Raw genomic sequence first — 17,748 nt, 5'->3', positions numbered from 1 at the left:
AGCTTCTAATATAACTTTAAAAAATAATAAAATAAGAGTTTTCGCCATAAACTTTAAAATAATCAATTTTTATTTGTATTTTAAATATGACAATCTGCAAAAGAATTAACATTGATAAAAAGGTTCTTATTACACTTATAACAACAAAAATAGGCTTGAAGATAAAAAAAAAACTACTAATAGCACTTTAAAATGAAAGTAAATATTGTTAATCACTATAATGATGATAAAAGGTTATTATTACATTACTTTCGTGAAAAAGGGCTAAAAAAATAGCTTCAAAAATCAAATGATTTAATGGTGCCAATTCGTGACATCAATTCATGTTTTTAAAGGAAAGCTTCTAATATAATTTATAATAGAAAACTGAATAGAATTTAGCACCATAAACTTTACAAGATGTGAAGCTATTAAAATATTTAGTTATATCTATTTTAATATGTCTGTATTAGGTAATATATGACAAAGTTTTAAATATGACAAATTAGTTTCCAATTACACCTTTAAAAAAATCATATTGCTAAAAATATTGGAACAAACCCAGAGAAGCATAAAACAGTTAAAAATAGCTTTTTTGTTTTTATTTTCAGCACTAATCCATCACTACTACATTCTGTAAATGAGGTCAGATGAGCCAACACAGATTCTGTTCTAACACTGTTCTATAGTGATGCACTCAGGATGATCAGTATATATGTCATATTAAAATATTATATTATAAACGGCCTATTTTAACTTGTTTTTGCATTAGGTAATTTAATGATGTCAGTTTGTGACATCAATTCATGTTTATAAAGAGAAGCTTCTGATATTATTTGCAAAAAGTTATTCACCATAGACATTAAGATAATTTATGTATTTTATGTATCGGTTTGCATTGAGTAATTTGAAGGGGACAATATTGATAAAACTTTATTTTATTAATAACTAGGCAAAAGAGACTCAAATTCTATTATTTTAGCTAAACAAGTATTAAAACTAACAAAAACAAAACAAAAAAAGTTTTTCCCCCATACATTTAAATGTTTTTAAATTAAAGTGCCAGTCAGAACCAGTTTTTCTATCGAAGAAAAAAAAAACTAAAATTGCTTAATAGATGAATGTTTATAACTATGTTTTTATATTAATAGTAGTTTATGAATCCAAGTAAAAATAAAGATGTGATCTGCAAATGCTTTGGTCCTGCAGAACAAACTTAATGTGCTTGCCTATGTTACTGTGATGGTTAAAACACTAAGTACCATAAGAGGGACATACACAGCAAATCACATGCACAATGCACAAGTTAATGAGCAGTTAACTGGAAAAAAGGAACAATAATCACTGCTTCAGAAATGCAAAAATTGCTGAGAAATGATGCCTTGCTTGCCTCACACTCTCTTTTAGAAGGCAGTTTGATTGCTGCACACATTCACTGTGGCATTGTTTCAATAAGCTTCTGCAATGTCATAAAATTTATTTCAATCCAGTGTTGCTGGATTCATTTTTCACCCAGGTCTCGCAGCAGCATTGATGATGGTAGAGTCTGACCACTGCACAAAGCAGCGCTTCTCCATCCAGCACATCTCAAATATTCTCAATGTGGTTAAGATCTGGACTCTGTGGTGAACTCTTTCAATCTGTGTGTGAAAATGATAAATGATGATCTCATGCTCCCTGAATCACTCTTTCACAATTCCAGCACCATGAATCCTGGCTTTGTCATCATCTTGGAATAAGTCCGTGCCATCAGGGAAGAAAAAATCCTTTGATGGAATAACCTGGTCTATATATTCAGTATATTCAGGTAGTCAGCTGACCTCATTCTTTCAGCACATACTGTTGCTGAACCTAAACCTGCAGACCAACTGCAGCATCAACCCCACATCATTTACTCACTTAAATCCAGGTGGCCAGACAGAATAGTTATTTACTTATGAAACAACTGTAGCACTATTAACATAAAAAAAACACATCAAACATGACTCAAGTTTGGTAATTTTAACAATTAAAACTTTATTGGAATGATACATGTTGCAAAATATTATTCTGTGTAATTTTTTTGTATTTTTTTTTTTGTCGTTTTATTTTAACATACTCCATGTGTCTTACGGGTATCCGTCAAGTTCTCCAGAAGGTAAAATAATTAAGACTGTTAAAGGCAGAGAATATACAGTATTGTTTCCCCGAAAAGGTACAATAAACCACACCATCACCATACCTGTGTCGGGGGGAAAAAAAAGAGTTTCTTGTTATTGAAAATACACTTAGAAAATATGCAAAAAGTAAATCAATGTTTTTTTTTTTACTTCATGATTTTAAAAAGCAAATAGAGTGTAGGAAACTGGATGTGTACAAAGGCAAATTGAAGCGTGGACTGATGCACACAAAAATAGCTGATTGACAACATAGTGAAGGGATGAGGAGGAGACGGAGGGACATGGGACACCAAACGTGTTTCAAGAGAGGAATTGGGCCCAGAGAACCGAGAGGACAGAGAGAGGGTGACTGCAACAGCAGAACCACACACCGGGTTATCACTTATTTACATACTCTGTCAGAAGAGGCCTCAGCAGTGGTGTGCATCTGAGCATTTCCCATAAATCTTTGGGTATTGGAAAACGATTAGACGCTGTGGTGAATGACCTGCTTAGAACCTGCTTATAGATTTACAGGATTTACTTCTCCTTACTGTCCACATCTCTTTTGTTTTGTTTTGTTTTTTCAGGGCCGGTGAGTATAAAGGGAGCTCAGCGCAAAAGCGTTCATCTAAGAGCGACTCCCCTTTTCAGTAGAACATGAAGAGAAGAGCGCAGAAGCACCAGAGAATAGAATATAATAGAATCTCAGGTGAGAGCTCACTTTATGGAGCTTTATACTTTCAGCCCCTGTATTTTTTTTTTATTTAATAAAAAAAAAGGTTAATGGAACAGATCAAGGAAAGATTTGGTTCTAATCTGAACCACTTTGGTACATCCTCTGACATAGTATATCAATAGGGGATAGTCCTTAGCCAAGTGTCTCGTCAAAATGCCACTGCAGCCAAGCCAAAGTCTGTCGATTTCATTTCTTCAGTACGCAGTAAGCTTTCATAAGAACACTGATTTTACCCCCCAGTGCATGAGCTACACTAAACCAAGGGGTGATGAGGAAGTTCCCCCACTTTGTATAATAGTTTAATGACATGCTTTGGAGCCTTAAAGAGAGAAGAAAAAGAAATCAAATGTGAAAAAAATAAAAAATAAAGAATGAATGGTGTGTCTACAGGTGACACTCAACAGCCAAACAAAACAAAACAAAAAAAAGAACAAAAGAAAGAAAAACAAAACTTTATAAACTGATGGTACTTCGGCCGGCCTTGGGGTCGTTTCTCTGCCCTCCCTCAATTCTATTCAAACAGCAGTCAGTTGTACAAACAACCATTTTGGTGTCAAAAATTAATATATAATAATAATAATAATATTTCAAAGACATACAACCTCTGCTCTGCTCCTGCTGCAGTCCCTGCCCACGCCCACTATAAATGATCTGTTTTTATGCTGGCACTAATTCGTTAGCTTTGTGAACATCACTCAGTAAAAGTAAATCAAACTACAACACACACACACACACACTGTATATTTAAAATAAAAAAAACTAAACAAAAAAAACAAACAAACAAAAAAACAATGAGGATCCTCAATTACGTCACATAGATCACAGAATTTTATGCAGGTTTAGCAGAGACCAAAACAGCACACTGCTGCTTGCGAGTCCTGTACGAAAAAGCCAAAAACAAACAAAAAAAAAATCCAAAGTAGAACACAATGCCGCACAAACAGAATTAATATTAAAGCAAATCTCAGATTAAAACAAACTAAATCATTACCGCTAACATTCCACGTTATTGCGCAGTTGCAAGTGTTGGGGCACTAAAGAACATCTCCAAGATTTTTAGATTGGGTTTTAGATTGTCTTGCGTCCTGCTGAATCAATCAAAAGAGCAAGATTGGGCTCTTAACCCCATGTTCTCAAGAGTTCTCAGGTCAAAGAACTTAAGAACTTTGCACCAAAGGCTAAAATTTGTATTGTTGTATTTGTGTTTAAATATATGGGGCGCACAAGATCCGCTCACTGATCTGATCTGCTTACAAATCCATCGATCGATTATATACACATACGAAGCCCCACCAGTAGCTACAAGAGTAGTACAAGTACAAGTATCCTGCAGTTCACAGACGAGTAGTCAAAACATCTGAAGCGCTGGAGAGCGGTCATCGCAAGTGACCTGGGCACTTGACTTGACTGTTGCACGTTTTGTTTTTGCTTTTTAAAAAAGGCTCATAGTAAAAAGAACAAAATAGAAAAAAAAAAGAGGATGCCTAGCCTTAACCTGGCCTGGCCTGCACAGAGTATGTATGGTTAGAGATGCTCACAAAAAAGGCAGGTTAGTTTAGTGTCTGTAGTGAAGGGTATTCAAAAGGAAAAAAACAATTAAAAAAAGAAAAGAAATATACACACAATACCCATATCTCTTACCCATCATCATCACCTGTTCTTAGATCGATGGATCTAAGAACAGAGATCTCTGCTTACAGACCTAAAACAACACCAGTTGCAGAGTTTCGGTTTGGGTTTGTTCACTGCATGGCGGCGGGGGAGGGGGCGGTTCACATACACATATACACACACTGTCAGTCAGTCAGTCAGTCAGTACACACCACATACAAACTCCTGAGCAGAAACCTCGCATAGTCCTGCTCCAACAACTCAAACAACTGTGTTGCAGTACAAAAATAACAACATGCACCTTTTTTTTGGGACTTTTCTTTTCCCGTGTTGTTAACACATCATCGTAATCCACACCAGCTTCACTGCAACTAACAAGCGCGCTTTGTGCTTGAACGATCCATTCACATTACATTTCTCCCCACATATCGGTAGTTAGACTTGAATTATTATTTTTTTTTACTTCTGGAAGAAAAAGAAGCCTTCATATTTAAGGTTTTACAGAAGAAACGAACAAACTATCAACCAACCAATCAACCAACCAAGCAAAAAAAAAAGAAAAAAAGAACAGTGGGGTTGAATGTATTGAATGTAATAAGTAATAAGTAATAAGTGTTGTAATGAGCTGGAGGCAGGCCGCTGTAACAGTACACATGTGCTACCAAGATTAGATTAAGGAGTGTGAGATCAAACCAGTGGCCTTTTTCGTTTTCTTTTTTCTCAACCACAGAGCTTCCTCCACACTGGCCGCTATAGCTGTGATTTAAGCTGGGCCTAAAACGTGCTCTAGCAAGCCACAAAGGAAAGTCGAGGAAGAAAATGAGGAACAAGATGACAAGTTTCGTTTTTGAACTGGTTGTCAAGAACACATCTGGAAATTGTACCTAGCAAGAGTGGACCAATTTCCAGCACGGAAAAACTACAAAAAAAATACAACATAAAAACTAAAATAGTGTGAACAGGGTGGTATTGGTGTTGGTTAATATTGAACCACTGGCAAAAGCCACCAAAGCCAAAAACCAAAAAGTGCCCCAAACTCCACTAAACAGAGAGAAAAAAAAAAAGAAAAAAAAAAAAGAAAAGAAGCTGGCTTTCCGCCACCACCTGTTTTCTGTTAGTGCCACTAGGCCGACCAGTTTGACGTGGTATTGCTAGGACAGATTCTGAATGGAAAGAATCAAAGGAGGTTGAAAGAAAAGAAAAAAAAAAAACAGAATAAACAGAGAAAAAAAACAGAAAGGGGTGGGTAAGTGGTAAGGGGTGATGGGTGAGGGGTTGAAGGGTCGATGCAACGCTAAACAGGGTAAAGAATATCAGAGCAAGGCTCGGCCGCCGAGCTCATTCAAGATTTCCGGCCGCTCTCCAGGAGTGAGGCTCCTAGACGAACTGCGATCCAGTACCAGAGATTAAGCTCTGCGCCCCCACTGCCGACCAAACCCAGAGAGAGGTCTGCCCCTCTGCCTAGAGGACCCTCTCTACAAACCAAAGGGAGAAGATGAAGAATGAATAAGTATATATAATAAGTGATAAGCGATCTCGAAAGGCAACAACACTGCTGGCTCTATCTTGGGACTCTCTCTCTCTCTCTTTTTTTTTCCTTTTCCCTCTCTCTCCATCTCTGTGTATATCGGGAGGGGGTCTACATCACTGTTGTTGTTGTTGTTACTGAATACAGGCTCAGTCCAGTCTATCATCTCCCTCTCTCTTTTTGCTGCCCCCCTCCGTCTACATCACTCCGCCGCTCTCTCTCCCTCCACTGCTCCTGGCTGGGTCGTCTAGAACTCAGCAAACTCCTTTCCGCATTTTTCTGTGAACGAGACTCGGATCTCCTCTTCCTCGTAGTCGTCGAAGTTGCTGGTGTCCCCGGGACCTTTGCACTTGGGGATGAAGGGGGCTTCCACCTGAGACAGACAAGCAAGAAAAAGACATAGTGAAGTTACGATATGAATTGGATTTTAATGATGACTGTGAGTAAGGCCGTGTATGGGCCATATCATGATATTTCGGGATATTTTTACTGTAAAAATTGGGCCTTATTCACCAATATCTTTCTAGGAATTTCTGAAAAGACTAGTGTGAAGTTTCCACCAATCAGTGATGATGGTTTGGAGAGACATGTCATCTGCTGGTGTTGATCCACTGTGTTTAATTATCAAGTCCAAGAGCAATGTAAAAAGATTTTTCTCTCAAACCACTTGAGCATTTTTTATTGGTCCATTCCTAACACAATGTGTAAGACCAACTGTAACAAATAATGTTTAATTAATCCATATTTCAGCATGAATAATGCCATATATCTTTTGAACTCAACAGTAAGTGATGCTATGTACCATATATATTTTTTAAATTGTTAATACATCACCATGCTCTGTAAACTTGGCAGCATGATTAAATTACGTTACCAGATTAAATGGCATGCGTTTATGTTGACAGCACAACTAAAAACACAAAAATCTATTTCTACACAGATTTGAATGGTGAAGAATAAATTTTAAATAAAAAAACTGTTTCAATGTCAGAATAAATTATCAAATAAGGTCCAAGATGTGTTTATTGAGTTGTGCAGATTTAGAAGCAACTATATTAAGATTTTAGCATGTATTAACTGAGATGTGATTGGTGGCACTCCACTTAATCCAGTGTAGGTTTCGCTACAATAGCCTAGCAGTATATTTTTTGAAAAGGCAAACTTCAGACATTAAATCATTCCTTTAAATGGGGTTTTTGTATCGCAGCCCAGTGGTGCAAAATTATTGTTGCTGCTGCTTCAGAATTTTTTTGAAGTCAAGAAAATGCAAAAATCTGCACTCTGCAGAGCTCTTTTAATTTGAAACAACGTATACAGGAAGTGGAAACCTGACGACGCCCAACCCAGACTTCTATCTCTGTGCTAGAGATTAAACGATAGATTTGGTAGATGTGTCTGAAAAGTCCTTAAATATACTAAAAAAAAAAAAAAAGCAAATCGCAAACACTGGTTATATTAACATTATAATTATAATTATTATTTCCGTTGATAAGGTTACAGTGTTATTGTCGTGGTTACAGTGGAACTTTACTGCAGTAAAACCTCAGTAACTGCAGTAAACCCCTTACCATTTTCGCTTAGTTATGTAAATTATCCGAGAGATTTTATACAATACACAATTACCTGCATGAAATCTTCCCCTTAAGATTTTTACTTTTAAAAATTTAGAAAATTTAAGGTGTTTTAGTATGCAAGCAGGCCATATTCATTTTGTTTAAAAGTTGTTTAAAAGTTTAAGGGTCTTTAAATGCATTACACCCAGACATACACAGTCAAGCAAAGGCAGGTTACCAAATTTTACCAAAAGCTTTCTTTTTTGATAAAGAAAGATAAAAACAAGTGACAGCCTCTTTCTTTTTCAAAAATAAATTTTTAGACAGATTTGTGAACAGTACTCTCACTTAAGCTCAGGCTGTGTTACTGGGAGCTCTCTCACCTTCCTCTGATAGATGGCGATCCAGTCGGTGGTGGCAAACCACTTGTGGCCCTTGATGTCACTGACGCCGTTCTTGAGGTTGCCGAAGCGTTTAGTCAGGTCCACCTGCAGCAGATTTCTCAGCAGGTCCTTCAGGTCTGAGCTGAAGTGGGAGGGGAAGCGCACCTGGAGAGAAAAAATATATTTTTTTACTAGACTGCACAGGCTCATATTTGCTATGGATTACCATTAGAGCAGGACATGGCTTCTTCCACATATCCAGATCATTTTACTCACTAAACAATAAAATAAAACTTGACAAAAAAACATGATCTCCCTTACTAGACCCTTCTTGCAGGGTCATGCCAAGGGATGTTCAGTGGTAGGACTGGGTATCGCGGGTATTCGATACTATACAGACATTGTCCGTAACGCTTTAGTACTTTAGAGTAACGGAAGGTCCCAAAAAATATTTGATGCCTGTTTTCGATAGTTTAATTTGGCACGTTTATGTGCGTTTCATGCAGACAGCGTGCACATAGAGGTAAACACAAACACGCGCACAGAAACGTGGTGATCACCATCACTGTGCTAATATCTTAAGCGTTTGCTCTCGCGCTGTCTCGCACTTTCTCTTCCTCTCCCTCTCCTGATAAAGTAGAATACAGTTTAAAAAAAAAAAAAAAAAAAACTCTAGTCTGCCTTAGCTAAAGCACACCCCTATCAAAAACACAGACTACTGTCATCATTAAAATAAAAAAATCAGGAAGTCAACTTAAAAAGGATAGAGGTACATTTTATTAACATAATTATATGGGTTTTACAATCCTTGCATTACATATAAAAAATTGTTAGATACAATGAATATGAGCCAAAGATAACCTGAATAAATACAAAAAAATAGTTTTTAAATTATGATTTCACACATTAAAGAAAAAAAAAAACATATCTTTTATTAATTACTTTTTTGGACAGATGAGTTCAATTACTCCAAAAGGGCATGGACAACTCATCCAGGAGGTCACAAAACGTAATTTATTTTTATTGCGAGTTGCAGTCCTTTTTTCTGGCTGCGATATTAAAAGAAACTGCTACTGATGACAACTTGTAAGAGAAATCAAAATTTATTTATAGCAGATAACCACTTGAGCAGAGCATAAGGTATAGATTCCTGTAGAGGGAATCTAGGGGAGCATTGGTCAGTGTTTCTTTCAGCATCTTTGAGTATATGCTGTATGTAAAGTAATAAGAATGAAACTAAGAAACAGCACATCTCACAGGAATTGCGTAAAGCTTGATACGTGCCTGTTCCTTAAAAAAAATCTTTTTCCATCATCTTTTCTACCCCAACATAGCAAAAAGGAAAGTTTTTTTTGGTGTTTTTTGTGGTTTTCATGCACATTTTAATATATGCAAAAACATGTCTGCTGCTTTTCTCCACATACCTTGCCTGAGACAATCTTCTCGTAGATTTGAATGGGCTGATCGGCGAAGAAGGGGGGGTAACCAGCAGCCATCTCATAAATCAGTACCCCCAGCGCCCACCAGTCCACTGCTTTATTATAGCCCTGAGAAAGAAGAAGCGCAAAGGAAATTACAGAACAGATCACAGCAGAGAACCTCATGTTCCAGGTGCTCTCTCTCTCTCACCTTCTACCAGTTCAGGCCTACTATGACTAATAAGCATGTGAGCGTGTGTGTTACAGCATGACTCAGTGAGATAATACTTCAATGTGAGAGGGTATTTGTGGTTTATGAATGGAGCAGAAAAACAGAGCACAGTCACAGGTACGCACTTTACTGAGGATGATTTCTGGGGCCAGGTACTCGGGAGTGCCGCACAGCGTCCAGGTCCGGCCCTTGACACGCTTGGCAAAGCCAAAATCTGTTACCTACAGAAAAAAAGAAAGAAAGATAAAAAAAAAAAAAGGAACAGAATGAAAAGCTGTAAACACTGGTATTCAAGCCACGTTTTATAGACTGTAGTTTATTATGCTGAGTCAGCATCTTTAAATGTCTTCTTTAGTGTGTACACAGAGGACCATTAAAACACACAGAATCCTTAATTTAGCGGCCAATCATCACAGAGAAAAGACTACTTTTACCCAGAATACATTCTGAATCACAATAACTGCTATTTTAACATTCCTGAGGTTCTTTAAATCAGACTTCAATAGCAGAAAAACAGCTGAAGAATTTAAACAAATGACATTAAAATAAGATACGCCAACAACTTTAACACAACTTTCTTTTTAAAACTAAGTTTTAAATAGTTTTATCAAGTAAAACCATTAGATTACTGTATTTTTTGCACTAAATGGCTCACTTAAAATCCTTTACTTTACCCAAAAAATCGTCAGTGTGTCTTATAATCCGGTGCACCTTATGTACAAATTAATTTCTACCAGTCACTCCAGTCACTCCACTGAATACAGAGTTATACAGCCGTTTCAGTTTAGTTCTCCAGCACCGGGGATGGAGCAGTATTAGCATTAGCAGCTAACAACGCTAAGTGCTAGCTATTTCGCACTTCAGAAGTAAGTATTATTGACCTGTGGCTTGCTGCTAACCCCGGCTAGCACTGCTGGAGCAGCATTAGCATTAACCACTAACCGTGCTAGCTCTTTTGCCACTCAGAGCTAAGCATCACTGGCCTGTAGCCTGTGCGTGTACCATGTTAAAACAAGCTACATGGGACGAACTGCTAGCTAACATCGCCCTGGCTTAGCGGAACAGTCAGGATTCCCTAGTGTAGAGTAGCAGCTCGCCTTAGTGGAAATCTGAGCTTACTGTAAATAAAAGGACGTGCTTTACTTACGCAAATAAACAGTTTTAATGAGAAAAATCTCTGTTAACATACAGTGCTCGTTTGACATTACAAGAAAATGTACTTTTAAAAATGATAGTTTTGTTTACTTAACTTATTTTAGATTAAAAAAATAAATAAAATCAGTTCCATGTGCATTAAAATGATCCTTTAATCTACAGTATTAATATATTTAAAATGGCTATAGTTGCTGTAGTTGAGGTTTATTTGGAATGATTGAGCTCCATATAATACTTTTGGGATGAAATGGGCAGTTTGGGATCAGAAGGGATTGTGATTGCTGAATCACTGAATGCAATTAAATTCTCAATACAATGCTTCAAAATCCAATAGAAAACCTTCTCTGGGCAGGAGAGACAGTTACTCCAACAAATGCAGGACAATGTTTTCAATAACAATGATTTAAAAATAAATAAATAAATAAATAAATGAATGAATGAAGGAGCAGCTGTCCCAATACTTTTGGCCACATAATGTATATCTGGTGAACTGGACGTTCTGTACTCTGTACTGGGGTGTGTGTGTGTGTGTGTTTACCTGTATATAGCCCTGCTGATCTATCAGCAGGTTCTCAGGCTTCAGATCTCGGTAGATGAGGTCAAGCGAGTGAAGGTATTCAAAGGTCAGAACTATCTGGGCAGCATAGAAGCGAGCGTGAGGCTCACTACAGAGAGAAAAAGAGAGAAAGAGAAAAAGAGAAAGAGAGAGAGAGAGAGAGACTGTGAGAAAGTCATACCTGAAAATCATAATGATAATTACATTTCCGAAGAACATTCAACAAATAATTCATATTAAATTTAAACCATTTGATAATGTATTTCAGGGCTTAAATCAGAAATGGCAGTACAAATCTTTAATATAGAAATGAATACGACAAGATAACCACAAAAGTCTCATGATTCAAAATCAATAAGGCATAGCCACAAGATCTTATCTAAAGGGAATGTGAAAGTATTTTAGCTGTACAGAGTCCAAAAACGAAAATGCATCACTGACTGTGAATATGAACATGATTATTGTTAGGTCTGGCCTGAATTATATGTTTTGGAACCCTGGAATAATAATTAAAAAAATCTACAAAATAACAAACGACTCAAAAGGTATAATGGATTATAGAGATGCTAAAAATGATTTAACCCTTTTAAAGTATGAAGATCTAGGAAAAATAGTTAAAAGTATTTTTTTTCAGTATGAAACTTCTTCTGTTTGCCTTAATTAGTGTAATCGACATATAATATAAAAATTAAAAAACTAAAAATATTTGCAATGTTATGTTTTAATGTTATTTAAAACTATTGTTTTATATGTTGGTCTTTAAAAGCAATAAAGTAGTGACATATTAAAAAGTCGTTTTTTATTTTTTATTTTATGAAAATCGAGTGAATTATCCTAATTAAACCATTACCTGTTAGAGGTAAGGAACACCATTGTATAAATATTTACACTGCTTGTAAGGATTTTTGAATAATTAAACATGCGGTTCAAAATGACCCTGGAACACCATTTCTGTTCCTGACGTACAAAATAGGAGGGTTAAACAAATGTAAAACACATGAAAAAGAAAAATTAGATGAACAGATTCCATAAATGTCAAAATGAATTCAATATTAAAATCGACCATGGTAGCACATGATAACAATCAAACAAAATGTAGCTACAAACCAAATATTCAAATGTACAGTTACCACCACTTTAATAACAGTACAGCACATTCTTAAACAAACAGTTTGGTAAAATCAGTAAAACAGTTTTCGGTTTTTCCATAAGAAAAAGAGCCAAATCAAGCCTAATTTGTGCAAAGATAACAGATGGGGGGTTTGGTCTTGTTCAGATTTTAGACAGCCTTCGAAAAACACACTCAGACTAAGTTAAAGTGTCCACAACATAAAGACAAATGCAGTTTTGGTTTTGTGTTCAACATAATATTTTCACAGTGCAAAACCTACCTAACGAACAATTACCCAAATACCTGAATACTCAAAGCCAGCCCTAAATCATTACACAGAGGAAAAGTCAATAGTGAAGAAATTATCAGAAGAAAATACTGAATACTAAAATATAAAGTTCAGTATAAGCCTAGAATTGTAATAAATATGAATATATTTATGTGTTCAATCTAATACATATTTGGCTACAGTTTCCCAGTCCCAGATTAAGGTTAAGCCTAGAACCAAAACCTTTCCAGTGTTAATTCATAATTCACTTAGTAGATTACTCCATGATTAGGCTTAAATATCCGACATCCCAAAAATGTAGAATATTTTATAGCACAGAAAACAGCGGGGCATGAATGGCATGGTATGGCTCATGCTAATCCATCCATAGTGGATTGCACATCTCTAATAACAGTCTACTTAATTCCTGCCTCCTCTACACTTCAGCCAGTAACCTGGTCATCTTTAGGGACGTATCATTACTTTAAACATTCTTTTGTTGTATTAATTTTAACTAACTTATATAATAGTCTTAACTATCTTCAGCTTATAAGGGCTGCTGTGCTTGTTTTGAGTGTGAAAAAAACTCTGTCCAATAGCAGAAATGACGATGCTATAATGATGCTATGAATCAGATATACTGCCAGTGTGAACAAACACACACTGCGACATATAGTGAGCACACATGCACAGAGCGGTAGGCATCTGTTGTGAGGGTTAAGAACCAAAGCTAAATTTTGAGGATTTGTGAGTGTATGTTTGTCTTAATTAACAGAGGCCAGTTTACATTGATTAACAGTTTAGCAGTTGGTTGTATTTTAAGGATGCGCTGCATGTTGTGGGAATACTAATTAGCAGTTGGCTTCGCTAAAATCAGCAGAAATACAGCTGACTGTTCTACACTGAACATTTAAATCCCACAGCTGGGACAGCATTAACAAGGGAACAGCCATAACAAATCCCACCTGTGAGATTACACCTGTGAAAGGGTTAAAACAGCTAGTTTTGGCATTGCACAGTTTTTAAGATGTACAAGGCAGTTAAGGCAGTCGTGAACACTGTGAGCTGTGAGGAAACGATGGTAGTGGAACAGTCAAACCTCACCTGAATCTGCCGATTCTCCTCAAGTGAGAAAACATCTCCCCTCCAGGAACATACTCCATTACCATATACAGATTAGAATTGTCCTAAACAATTCAGAAAACAGACAGAGAACAGAACTGAAATTTCAGCAAAGCAAGTTCTCGCTCATCATTTACTGAATCAGCTGTTATCTGCTAAAGCATGCACACAGGCACAGAGACACACACACACACACACACACAGAGACAGATACATACACAGAGTCAGACACACAGAGACAGAGAAAGATACACACACAGATGCACAGAGACAGAGAGGCAGACACGCAGTGAGACATAAACGCAGATAGACAGACAGAGACAGACAGACACACACACACACACACACACAGATACATACACAGAGTCAGACACACAGAGACAGAGAAAGATACACACACAGATGCACAGAGACAGAGAGGCAGACATGCAGTGAGACATAAACGCAGATAGACAGACAGAGACAGACACACACACACACACACACACACACACAGACAGAGAGGCAGACACACAGACACACAGACACACAGAGACAAGTACACACAGAGACAGACAGACACACACACACACAAAGACACACACAAAGACACACACAAAGACACACACAAAGACACACACAAAGACACACACAAAGACACACACAGAGACACACACAGAGACACACACAGAGGCAGACACAGAGGCAGACACAGAGGCAGACACAGAGGCAGACACACACAGAGGCAGACAGACAGAGACACGCACAGACAGACAGAGACACGCACAGACAGACAGAGACACGCACAGACAGACAGACACAGACTCAAATGGGGACAGACACACAAACACAGAGACAGAAAGACACAAACACAAAGATACAGAGAGAGATACAGAGAAAGAGAGAGAGAGAGACACAGACACAGAGAGGCAGAGTAAACAAATACAAACCTTGAAGGAGTGCTCCAACCGTACGAGAAAAGGGAAGCTGACCGCTTGCAGAATGCGTTTCTCATTCAGTGTGTGTTCTATCTGTTTCAGCTTAACCACCTGAAGAACACAACAAACAGCTGATCAGCTCCACACACCCCCAGTTACACCCCATTCTCCCAACAAACACTTAAAACCTAAACACTCCCAATCCCCCCTAAAATTCTGTATGGACCATCTGTAACTTTATCTGTTCTTTATCTGTTTATTTTGATCATTTCATCAAATAAAATTGTGATAACAGCAGACCATCGAGTTCGTATTCAACAACACGCTTCTTCTCAATTTCTTCTCAACGTTATGATGCAAATACCTTTGAAAGCTTCAAACAGATAGTTCTCAGGACACCTTTGGTGTTCACTGAGGTTAAACAACAGTTCTTTGATCTTATAATTAATGATTTTAATAGGTTTTTGATTATCAAAACTTGGTGTGAGATACAGACACAGCCAGTTGCTTTTGTTCGCAGTTGCATTCACTGATATAATAGCACTGACAGATGGTAGTAAAACATTTAGTAGTGAGGAAATTAACTGAACTTGTTGTAAAGATGCTGCATCCTATCACGGTACCATGCTGCAATTCACTGAGCTACGGAGAGTGACCCATTCTTTCACTATTGTTTATAATGTGTAGAAGCAGTCTGCATGACTAGGTTTTATGCTCCTTTACCCATGGAAGTGACTGGAACCTAAGTTCTTTATCGTTAGATCCCACTTAGACTGGTTTTATAGTTTTTCAGACTATAAAGAGCACATAAAATCCTTTAATTCTCCCTAAAATCGAGAGTGCGCATTATAATCTGGGCTGGCTAAGTGCTTGCTAACCACGGCTAGCACCCTTGGACAAAATACTAGAATACTAAGCTAACTGTAGAATAATATTCAGTTTTGTTTACTTAGACATGCTGAATTAGGAGGGAAACATGAAGACACCCTTGTTCACTTCAAGCATGCGTCCTTACTAGCGTCGCTTAATGTGCCTTATAATCTGGTGGGCCTTATGTATGAAAATGGACCAGAAAATAGACGATCACTGATGCACCCTAGTTCGGTAAATAAGGTAACTGCATAAAAATAACTTTTCTTTTACTAAGATTATATAAATATGTTGGTGTGTTTTTTATACTGTGACAGTTTTCCTAATTAAACAATTGTCAATCATAACCGTTATAGTGTGATGCATCTCTTACTGCCATGTTCTTTCTAATACACAGCCCTTATGGATGTGTGTGTAGAGTGAGAGAGCAGCTCACTTTCTGTTTGTCGAGAATCTTCATAGCAAAGTGCTGGCCCGTTTCTTTGTGCTTGACTAGCATGACTCGACCGAAGGAGCCTGTGCCCAGTGTCTTCAGCCTCTCGAACTGGTCCAGAGACGCAGTGTTCTGACAGGGGGAGAAAAGCAGAGGTTTAAAAGTTTAAAACTGAACAATTTTACAAGTTTGAAAAGAACAAAATACCACAGTTTTCTCATAATACCTGAATAATTTAATAGTCAAAATGAAAACACTCATTTAAAGTGGTTTGATGCGAAATGCAGTACGCCAAAAAAACATACTATGGTCCAAAGCAAAGGACCAAAATGACTGATTCCTGTATCTACTGTAACTGTAGATTAGCCATAATTCTGCACAACATCTGGAAAGGCAACTCACTGAAATGGCAACACACTGACTCTTAAATTAAGATGAAGGACTTCTATAAACCAACAAAAATTAGGTATTTGGAGTCACAGCCCATGTAGGTTACTGCACTCAGTAAACTCAGTGAAACCAAAAGTAACCAGACAAAATACAAACAAAATAACAAATATGAACCTTGGTTTAGAGACTGGTCTGGCTTTTCCTGTGTGTAAACAACTGAAATTGGGAATACAGATATAAAAGACGGTACCACCAATGTAATTTGGAACAAACTATTTCACACCAATCCTACTCTGAATGACTTTAGGTTTCAACAACTATGGAACTCCCCTTTTAATGGAAAAAGGCTATATTCTTATGAGTATACATCCTGGTCACTGTTTTTACCACTTAATTTTACATAAATAATATTTCTTAGTTCTAGACTACTTCCATTACATTAGCCTTAATATTATTGCAACATCTAAAATATATTATTAATATGGCTGGGCCTCAAGGTTAAAAAAAAAAATACTAATTCAACAAACTGCAGTGAATTATGTTCTTTGAAATTGGGAAATGATTACTTTATTCCTTTAATTACAATGACATCAGAATTTGCACAAGCTTGTACTTTGTACTTTTTCCACTAAAACCACAAATATGTAAATATATAAACCCACACACAGATATTCTAGCATGTATACTTTTATATATGCAATATTTTGCCCAGCCCTAAATCTTATGAAGGTTCTCACATAAACTGAAACACAATACTCATATTTGTCAATTTTCTTATCTCTTTTTTTGATTAATCAAAATAGCATATGTTCTACACAAAGGGCTCCAAGGAAATTATGTTCACAACTTCAAAATAAGATCACTTCATTAGGTTGACAGTTTAACAACAACCTAATCTATTTCTTAACAATATTAAAACCAGAAGTAAAATGCAGATACAAAACGGTGTCAGAGCTACAAGGCAGCTGAAAAAGATACATATTAGGTTACGTTCTCTTTGTGTCCAGAAGGTGGCACACACCCCTTCATTATCTGTACAGATGATGGAGAGGCTCTAATGTTTATGAATGTGTGCTCACAGGTCCCTATGGGATCCAGTGCTCTAGCCACAAGTGGACCTTTCAAGTATGACCAGCAGGAGGCATGTGACACACACTTGTGTGCACGCACACACACACAAAAAGAGAGAGAAAGGACTGAACATACAGCCCTACATGTTTTACCATCAATATTTCTATTTTATTGACACATAAATTAGACCACGGCTTTCATATAGATATTATAATAATTGTCTGTAAATACAAACTTTATAATCTGATGCTAACCATCCAAAAATAAACAAAAC

At 37.0% G+C, this 17,748-nt stretch overlaps 1 protein-coding gene across 3 annotated transcripts in view; it reads right to left on the bottom strand.

Moving 5' to 3' along the window:
* Positions 1-1,970: 1,970 nt before the first annotated feature.
* Positions 1,971-17,748, bottom strand: part of prkacaa (protein kinase, cAMP-dependent, catalytic, alpha, genome duplicate a) — a 33,433-nt gene continuing 17,655 nt past the window's right edge. For all 3 annotated transcript variants that reach the window (XM_022668045.2, XM_022668044.2, XM_022668043.2), the window contains exons 3-10: positions 16,017-16,145; positions 14,723-14,821; positions 13,776-13,858; positions 11,275-11,401; positions 9,707-9,802; positions 9,356-9,478; positions 7,932-8,096; positions 1,971-6,368 (exon numbers count right to left, since the gene is read on the bottom strand). In XM_022668045.2, the coding sequence (XP_022523766.1) occupies positions 6,243-6,368; positions 7,932-8,096; positions 9,356-9,478; positions 9,707-9,802; positions 11,275-11,401; positions 13,776-13,858; positions 14,723-14,821; positions 16,017-16,145 (948 nt within the window). In that variant the 3' untranslated portion in view covers positions 1,971-6,242. The remainder of the gene's footprint in view (positions 6,369-7,931; positions 8,097-9,355; positions 9,479-9,706; positions 9,803-11,274; positions 11,402-13,775; positions 13,859-14,722; positions 14,822-16,016; positions 16,146-17,748) is intronic.

Source organism: Astyanax mexicanus, chromosome 3 (genome assembly GCF_023375975.1).
Source record: "Astyanax mexicanus isolate ESR-SI-001 chromosome 3, AstMex3_surface, whole genome shotgun sequence".
Lineage (NCBI taxonomy): Eukaryota > Metazoa > Chordata > Actinopteri > Characiformes > Acestrorhamphidae > Astyanax > Astyanax mexicanus.
This window is presented reverse-complemented; position numbering and strand designations above follow the sequence as displayed.